Source organism: Astatotilapia calliptera, chromosome 4, assembly GCF_964374335.1.
Source record: "Astatotilapia calliptera chromosome 4, fAstCal68.1, whole genome shotgun sequence".
Classification (NCBI taxonomy): domain Eukaryota; kingdom Metazoa; phylum Chordata; class Actinopteri; order Cichliformes; family Cichlidae; genus Astatotilapia; species Astatotilapia calliptera.
Genome location: NC_137425.1, coordinates 9,394,475 through 9,403,501, shown reverse-complemented (window position 1 = coordinate 9,403,501; position 9,027 = coordinate 9,394,475). Strand labels below are relative to the sequence as shown.

Genomic DNA, 9,027 nt, shown 5'->3' with positions numbered 1-9,027 from the left:
CCAAATACTCATTTTCAATCTTAACATACTCAGTTTTCACCTTTTAAATTGTATTTACATGCACATTTGCAGACATTTCAATAAATTGCTGCCACCACTTCCCCATTTTCAATATATAAAGAAAAAAGGAATCCCTTAAGACTTCTGCATAGTACTTCATAATTAGTAAACCTGACCCAAATTTAACAAACTCTACCCTCAACAGCTAAAAGGCTTTATAGATCACTTGACAATTCCAAATCACTAATGGATTCAAATGGACTTACAGATTAGACCAAATAAGAGCCCATCTTTTCCAAGTGCAAGTGTAAATCTGAATTAACTGACAAACTCGAGGGTTCAGGGTGCGTCTTTGACATAATTTATTCAATAATCATACATTTTAATATAATGGATTCATCATGATAGCCATATAAAATATTTACAGAGCAAATCATTTGTAAAAATGACAGATTCTGCTGGAAAGTATATGTGCTTATATTGTAGAAGGCGGTAATGTGTCAGCAACTTCCAAGAGCGAGTATGTGCCACTGAAGAATCACTGATCCCGGAAAGTGACACCTCACATGTGCAGTTTCTAGGAAATAATTAGCACAGCTTGAAGTCTAAAATGGTGATCTGAGATTAAGAAAGGCTGCAGGTGGACTGTTTGGAGTCTCTTCCCTAAGCAAAGAGAAAACAAAGTTACAAAGATTCACCGCACTTGTACACGTCACATGACAAAAAATGTATTAAAAAGCAATTTGGTCTCATCTTCTACCAAAAAGACTGTTTAAAAAGGAAGGGTTGCTGTGACAACAGTGTACCTACATGCGTTCTTGTTAGCATGCTACTGACGGATAAGCTTTCCTGGTACCTGTTGTCTCTGCTGTTGGCGTCTGTATTCTTCTTCACTGGCAGCGAGAGCCTGAGCGAGAGCCAGATCCTCCTGCTCCTGAGGGCTGAGACACAAACAAGAAAATGTTAGTGGGGAGAAAAAAAAAAAAAAAACCACATTGGAAGGACTGAGAGAAATTTGTTCAAAAGAAGGAAAGAAAAAAAAAAATAAATAAATAAATGAAGAATATAATTATTATATGAAGCTGATTTTCCTGGCTCAACATGGACATTCAGTCCACACGCAGAGATGCAGTTAAAGATTTTATCTTTTTATTTCTATCCATTTTTAAAACTAAATCAAAGTCCACGTGATTTTTCCTTGATGGAAAGAAAACATTTTTGCTGGGCACCAAAATTGACCTCCCCCAAAGACAAAGAAAAAAAAAAAAGTCAATGTTTGCATAAACACATTATGCAGTTTTTGTTATGGACTTAAAATTCACTGCTACTCAGCTGATCTGAACCAAGCCCATAAAAAAGGTCAGCAACTCCATAACGCGTCATAGCACCATGAATTTTACATGAGTTTATGAAACATCCTGCATCATGTTGTAGTGAGTCATGCATTAGTGAAGCATCACTTGTGTATATAATTTACACCACCATACATTACATTTTATAAACATCAGGTCTGCTAAATAGCTGTTTTGGAGTTTCCTATCATAAGTGTGAAGAAGCTAATGATTGGCCGTGTGGTGAAACTGTCTCTGTCAATTAAGACCGCTTGTTTAGGGGAATAAACTTGCAGCAAGCAAAGCTGAGGATTCAGTTTCCTTTAGCAATTCCAGGAAAACTGTCAAAACAAAATTTTTAAATATGTTCACACCATGTAAGATAAAAGGAAAAACTGCAGAGCACGTTTCCTCCTTTATTAAATCTAATAAACCATCTCTATGGTTAAGATATGACATTAGATATTATTGCTTTCTATTACCGAGTTGATTGGAGGACTGAAAGTCAAGAGATGTATGAGAAGCACATCTCAGCCACACTGTGTGCGTCTCACAGGCTATCTGCTACTGGAAAAATGTTTCCAAGTGGAATAATAATTCCATAATGCACATAGATATGAGTGTTATAAAATATTTAAACCCCATAGAGGATAATGCAACAGTGATATTAGAGGATAAAATAATAGTCCCCTCTCAACATATCTGACACTCAAAAGCTGCTTTTACACATTTACCTGAACTTTCCTAGACACTGCATGTCCGACACATTTAGATCAGGCATTAAACAGTTTTCAATTTGGCAGCTTGCGCATACCGAGTCAGTGTTATGTTCGACTGGATAAATTTGTCAATTATCTGGTTGGTTCACAGTCAGTGAGTGGTCATCATGTTTCCTGTCTGCCTGCTCGAGTCAGGCAGTACCTTTACCCAAACCAAGGTATTTCAAGTAATTAAACACAGCTGAAGCCGACTCTCTGCCGCTCTGACCTACATGTAAGAAAGGACTTTTGAATTTATGTGTGAAAATAGACAACTACTACTTTTGGCTGCTCCCTTTAGGAGCTGCCACAGCAGATCATCTGCCTCCATCTCACCCCATCCCTAGCATCTTCCTCTGTCACACCAACCAGGGCTCTAGAGTGCGACCAATTTGGTGGCAAATGCGACCAAATTTTTCAGTGGTGCGACTAAAAATAAATATTTGGTCGCACAGGTGTGACCAACTGTTCCTGTAACAAAAAAAAAAAAATCTCTGTAACTCTCCGTGTGGTCAACAACCGACACACATTATGCCCCTATCATGGACTAAACCAATCAGAGATAGTCAGGGGCGGGACCTCTCTGATTGGCCGTGGTCCAGTTGAAAGTGCAGGTGGAAGAGAGAGGTGAGTAGCTTGAATAAAGCGATATCAATTCATTAATGGATTCCACACAAAGACCTAAACACGGAGCGGACCCAACACATCAGAATCAGCTTCATCTTTCTCGGCTTTCTCACCCGACGGCCCGAACACGGACACGCTGTCGGAGCTTAGCGATTCTTCGGGTCCGCGCTGTGTCTTTTTGCGCTGATTCTGAGCTGCAGGTTTTGCCTCTCTCCAACCAAAATTCACCGAGCCAGCAGCAAAAGAAGCAGCAAACTGCGCTTCACATTTGATCAATGTCGTCATGAATCCCCTCTGACTTTTGCTGTTTTGCTTCCACCACGATAAAAATCACACTTCCTGCACAGCTCTCTCTCTCTCTGTACTTCAGGAACAGTTTCCCGTCTCAAATCTGTTTTCTGCATTATTCATTCGCTTATTACCCACCAGTCTAGCGTTGTTTACAGCGCTTTTTCTTTTTTCACTTAAATGACCTCGGACAAGAAAGCCTAATTTCTGCTGTTCAATACTGAAGAAATTTAAATTTCTTAAAATTATGCAAAATTGCAGAATATTGCAGAATATTTTTAAGGTTATCTGCTATAAAAAGCCAGACCAGGAAAATCTCCTGTGTTTTATTCTCAGATACTTTCACACAAAGGCATCTGCGGTGATTTTCACAATTCTGATGAAGTCTCATGTGTATCAGTACTGATAAATGATCAGAATTATAATATTTCTGACTGTCTGAGGCTAAATTGAATCAAATCAGGACTTTGAGAACCGGAATTGAATGGATTATAGAAATCAGTGATGATACTCAGCCCTAGTGAGCAGCCTAGGCCTGAGAGAAGTGGATGTAGCTGTGGGTAATAAGAAAAGATGAAAAGAACTATTGATAACTTTTTTGTTAAGTTAAGGCCTGATCTATCTGAAATTCATAGCCAGTGCTCTGACACGGTGCCATCAATATTTGAATGCTGAAAAAGCACAGTGTATCCAGAAAACACATTATATGCTGCAATAAATGCACTGCCCAAGCGTCCCCTCTCCCCACGGCCTTTCAGCAGCAGACAGCAGCAAACAGGTCGTCAGAGGAGAAGATGATGATTAAGTTTAACATTTTCTACAATATTGACAAAGCACTTTAAGCACAAGTTTGTTAGTTAATAATTTAGAAATTAATATTGTCTGTATAGATTTCCCCCCCAAAGAAAGTGCACATGTAAAACTGCGGTGTTAAGCGATGCGGTTGAAAAATTTGAGTGCGCCTAACTTTTGTGCCGGTACGCCTAAATTTTTAAAGTTGGTACCATAAGAGCACTTGTGTTTGCTGATTCAGTCTGATTCATTAACATTGTTTAACACTTAATTTTCTCCGTTTGCCTTCCCTTTCATTGTTGCTCTCAATGACTTTCTAAGAAGCAGCACTTTTAAGCTGAATGTCAGTGAGAAAAACACTCCTCCATTCACACCAGCACAGACATGAGTGGCTTCAAGGGGGGTGAACAATTTTGGCATTCGGAGAAAAACATACTCACCTAAGTGCTGGCGCAACTGTCTGCCTTGAATCAGCCAAAGACATCTCCAAAGCTCTTTGTAAAGCCTGTTCTTCTGTCTGCAGTGAGAGTACAGCACCACACCTATGTTTACATTGACCAAACTTTTTTTTTTTTTTTTTTAAATTAATGGCATCATGCTGTGTAAACAATATACATACCAGGCCGGCCTGAAATGATGCTGATGGTGGTATAACATTCTGAGCTGAAACTGAAGTAGAAATTCGCTGGGCAGAGCTAAAAAACAAAATTGTGCATAAATAAAAACAAAAAACAAATCTTAAATTACAAACATTCCCCATTTTCTCTGACACCTTTAAATTCAATACGAGCTAAAAACACTCACCCAGTGCTGTGACTTCTGCTATTTGCATTCAGACCATTAGAAACAGGTCTTGTGTTTCCTGAACTAGAAGAACTGGAAGTAGAGGCAGACGTGGAGGAAGTACCTTGGGTCCTCATTAAAGCAGCATGTCTGAGACATCAGCAATTAAAAAAACCAAACAAAAAACACAACAACAACAAGGGGAAAAAATCAGTTCAAAGGTCCACACTGTCAGATTTCAGATGAAAGAACAGCATTATCGATGAACAGTTCAACGGTACTCACCCAGATTTGGACAGAGGTTTCCCGTCAGTCTTACAATCGTGGTCTAGTGGGTGACGGTGTTTAAGACAGTAATTTAAACGACACTGGTCACAGGTAACTCTTATCATCTCCTTCTGCTTACAGCCTCCTTTCGAGCATTTATTTGTGAAAATCTGAAAAAGAAAACATCGTCAGTTATTACTTTGTGGATTCTAACTGGCTGCTGGGTAAAACACAAATCAGTGTTATACTAACCTTTCTCTTTCTTTGTGCGGGGTCGGATTTACAGTCCCGATCAATGTGTTCACCAACTTTAATGTCAGGCATCTCTCCTCTCTTGACAGGAATGGGAGTGTCACACAAAGGGCATACTGGTACCTGGATATCCTACAGGGACAAATATAAGAAAAAAAAGAAAATATTATTTAAAAAGGAAACATGATTACAGAACACCAAAACAGTCCAGTAGATTACTGTGTCTACTTTTGCATTTCACTTCAGTAACTGCTTAAACTGAGGGGGAGGAGAGCCCTGGAGTCAGAGCCAGTGTCCTGACAGCATGGTAGGTGCTTATTGTTGCTATGTGGAGAGTTTATTTCATTTTTTGGCAATATTTTTGTTTGTATTTATTTATTTATTTGTTTGTTGTTGAGGGTGAAATCAGATTTTCCCTGTCTTTTAGCCTTTTTTTTGCCTGGATCCTGCCTCCTTTTCATTCAGGAATTTGTTACAGTCACCTGGCAGAAACAACAAAAACACCTAGTGGAAAAGGAGACAAGGAGGCAGAATTTCCTATAAATTTTAAGACTTTATTACTAATTAAACTCAGAGATAGACAAGCTGAAAGAAAACAAAACAACAAAACTCTGGACGCAAAGATTAAAAAATCAAAGCACTCTCCCCTCCACAGAGGAGGAGTAGACAGACAAACACTGAGCTACTCCCTCCCTCATCTAAAGTACTCCCTAACCTGATTACTGTGTGGAGTCGGCTGCAAAGAGCAGCACCTAATGCAGGTGAATGAGGGTAAAACACACACAGGAAAACTACAGCAGGCCCTGCTAAGGCCACAACAGTTACCACAACCTCTCTCACTAACTGTAAACATAACATCAATTGCAGCCACAATAAGAACAAAAATGTGAAAAGCATGAACAGCATTTATCATGATGCAAATAAATGCTAAAATATACATTTTTCTTAGACTCTAATATTAGGTTGAAATACCTGAAAATCAGGGACATTTAAAACTAAAGGATTTTTAAATGATCATTTCTCTAATCTTGTGTATTCTTGCCCAGTAATTACATACTTTAAACAGCAATGTTGACTTTAATGAAATTTATAAGGATGTTGTAACTAAATAATAATAAAACATTTTCAACAAAGCAGTAAATCTGTACTTTAGGTATCGCTTACCTTTTTGTAGGATGATGTGCATTTGTGATTTGCATAGGTTATGTGATCCTTGCAGAATATCTCTTGACAAGCATCACATCTCATAGGCAGAAAATCTGTATTGTCGACAAAGTTATTATTATTAAAGTTCCAACCAAGCCTCGAAACGTAAACAATGGAGGGAATATAACTGTGCGCTTTAAACTCACCTAAACGTTTGCAGGTCTTCTCAGAGCAGTGCTCTCCTAAATCTGGGAACTCCATCTCTTAAAGCTACTTTTGAAGCAATATCCTGTGAATTTCAAACCTAAAGGAAGAGAAGGGAACATCTCACGGTAAGACTGGTCTTTCTGTACGCCAGCTAATGTTTTTATTGTGATAACATATGGTTACGAGTCCCTGATCTACGATGAGATTGCTAAATTGCTAGCCAGAAGCTAAGCTAACTTAAACGATTAGTTTAGTTACATAACCAAGTTTCTCTCAAGCTGGTTGCGATCTTGTGACAGCAAAGGGAAAAAAAATGTCCGATATTGAATCAGAATTATAAAATATTTTCAGCTGACGCTATTAACGCTTGCTTGATATAATAACACAACTACTTAGCACTTAAATAGAGCTAACAAATAAGCCAGTATGAAACTGTCTGTAAACGTCGAACAGGTGAAACCAAACAAATTAGCTGCATTTGTTTTAGACTAGACCTCAAAAAAAGGCGTAGTAAACATGTTTAAAAGACAGCTGTTTTGTTCATGTTTATGTTTGCTTAGCTGTTTGCTTAGCTAACAAAGCTAGCAAGGTGAATCTGACAGTTAACCTTAGCGTTGGTCTAAATTTCACTCACCAGATTCCGTTTTCCTGTCGCTCTGCTGTGCTACTGTAGGAGGCAATAACGTTATCTTAACTCATCCACCTTAATTCTGACTTTGTCGGTCCTTCTTGGTAATAGTTTCACGGGTGATCCCTTAGCACCGACATCTGCGTGCTGTTATGCTCAGCTGGCTGTTTTCGTCGAATTTTGATGTGTCACGCACGCTCCTCCCACGTCAGGACGTACTCTACGTCAGAGAAACACGTCATCCTGGGTGTAGTTTCCTAGAGCTGAATCACAGATGAAATGTCTGGAAGGATCCACAGTTTTACTCACTACTCATGATGACTGTCATTTATCTGGACGCCATGTAGCTGCTACAAAGAAATTGGTAGATTTTATTATTTTTTTAAGAAAGTTAAATGAGATTATTATTGTTTTTATTATTTTAAACAGGGGTATACAAACACTGCTCTATTCTGACAGTTTTTTTTTTTATTTCACAGGAAGTGGTGTGACATTCTTAAAAATATTTTTTAAGTAGGTGAAACCACAGGCTGTGAGTGAAACAAAGACAAAGCACAGTATCAGATTGTGTCATAGCATACTACAGTATCTACCTGGCAGACATGGCAACATGAGCGTTTTATATATTTGCATTTACTCTCGTAAAAATGAACAATCTTCAAAAGAAAGAAACGTAATAATAAATGAAAAAGTTACACTGTGATTTATCATGAAATTCTAATGGCTTTGTACCAACATATACACTAACTGAATGGTAACACTAGTGTCATATAATTATAAAATAAACAGCTATAAGCATACAAAGTCATTCATTACAGTATTCTGCATAGCCTATTTCTATGAACTGTACCAGTAACAATCCTATTGAAGGCTTTTGCTCTTTTATTTTATTTTATTTTATTTTATTTTTTTGGTCTTAAGAAAAGCCCAACTTGGATCTTGACTGTGCCTACCAATCTCTTCCCTGAGACATTTTCACAGCTTTTTAACAATATGAAACAACCTTCAGAAGCTCTACTTAATGTAACAAATGGGATACTTTGAATTTGATTGTGTCCTGTATCAGTTTGCCTGCTTTTCCCCTTAATTTTTTAAAAAAGAAGAAAGAGTTAAAAAGAGTTGAAAATACTTGTAATTTGTTCCTGGAATCACTAGGATCTCTGGCAAACTGATCACCACATTTATATCAGCCGGAGAACCAGGTTACTTTTATTTTGAAACATTTAACCTGAAAAGCTGTTGCCTACAAGTCACAAAAACATGTGTAACCTGTTTGAATTATGATTTTATGATGTGGAGACCAGTGCAAACTCTACATCTAAAACATTATTTAAGAGGAGTGAAAAATTAGTTTGTGGTTTTAAAATATTTCCCAAACTGTGATGAACAAAGTATATCTTGCCATACTTTGTTTATTCAGCTCATAGAGCTATAACCTAAATAGACACTGAGCGAAGAAAAACAATGAAAACCTTTAACAATCACATTAGTGCTGTGTGTAGAGTAGTTGGAGTTCTCATACATTGCAGGATGTTATCTTGTTCACACCGACCCATAGTGGTCACAATGTGTAACTGCTCCACAGAGAATAAGGACACTGTAAGCCAGCTTAGTAATAATAGTGGTGGCTTAAAGTTTGCTTGAATAATAACCACCTTAATATTGATATTATGAACCCCAGCAAAATGTAATGCAGTTGAAAAAAAAAGGACCTAAATAATAATCTATCAAGCATTCTTCACATCTGTGTGTAAGAACACCCGCTTCTCAGGTTTCCTGTAGCTCTGGCTAGCATTGAACAAAAGACTCCCATGTGTTCCTCTCTTGAGTGCAGAGAAACATAATGACACTTAACATCTCTTCAGCATTTTCATTTTCTGAAGCACATTATTTTTTTTCAGGCAAGCGATGCAGTCAAGAACACTTTACTTGTCAGGGGCTATTTCTT

At 37.9% G+C, this 9,027-nt stretch overlaps 1 protein-coding gene across 2 annotated transcripts; it reads right to left on the bottom strand.

The window, feature by feature from the left end:
• Positions 1-338: 338 nt before the first annotated feature.
• zfand2a (zinc finger, AN1-type domain 2A) lies at positions 339-7,300 on the bottom strand. 2 transcript variants are annotated; one of them, XM_026164469.2, is made up of 10 exons: positions 7,086-7,300; positions 6,451-6,548; positions 6,263-6,357; positions 5,099-5,230; positions 4,865-5,016; positions 4,601-4,729; positions 4,416-4,491; positions 4,237-4,313; positions 857-941; positions 339-663 (listed from the first exon to the last, which is right to left on the bottom strand). In XM_026164469.2, exons 2-10 carry the CDS (start codon positions 6,503-6,505, stop codon positions 625-627), a joined length of 840 nt encoding a protein of 279 aa, XP_026020254.1. In that variant the 5' UTR covers positions 6,506-6,548; positions 7,086-7,300; the 3' UTR covers positions 339-624. The 2 variants fall into 2 exon arrangements, with proteins under 2 accessions (XP_026020254.1, XP_026020255.1); XM_026164470.2 differs by having other exon boundaries at positions 811-941; positions 7,086-7,271.
• Between the last annotated feature and the right edge of the window lie 1,727 nt (positions 7,301-9,027).

Excerpts from the sequence above, each read along its gene's own strand:
- zfand2a (XM_026164469.2), bottom strand. The coding sequence starts at position 6,505 with ATGGAGTTCCCAGATTTAGGAGAGCACTGCTCTGAGAAGACCTGCAAA. Across the intron at positions 4,492-4,600 it reads AGCAGAAGTCACAGCACTGG|CTCTGCCCAGCGAATTTCTA; the intron begins GTGAGTGTTTTT and ends TTTGTTTTTTAG. Across the intron at positions 4,314-4,415 it reads CATCATTTCAGGCCGGCCTG|ACAGAAGAACAGGCTTTACA; the intron begins GTATGTATATTG and ends CTCTCACTGCAG.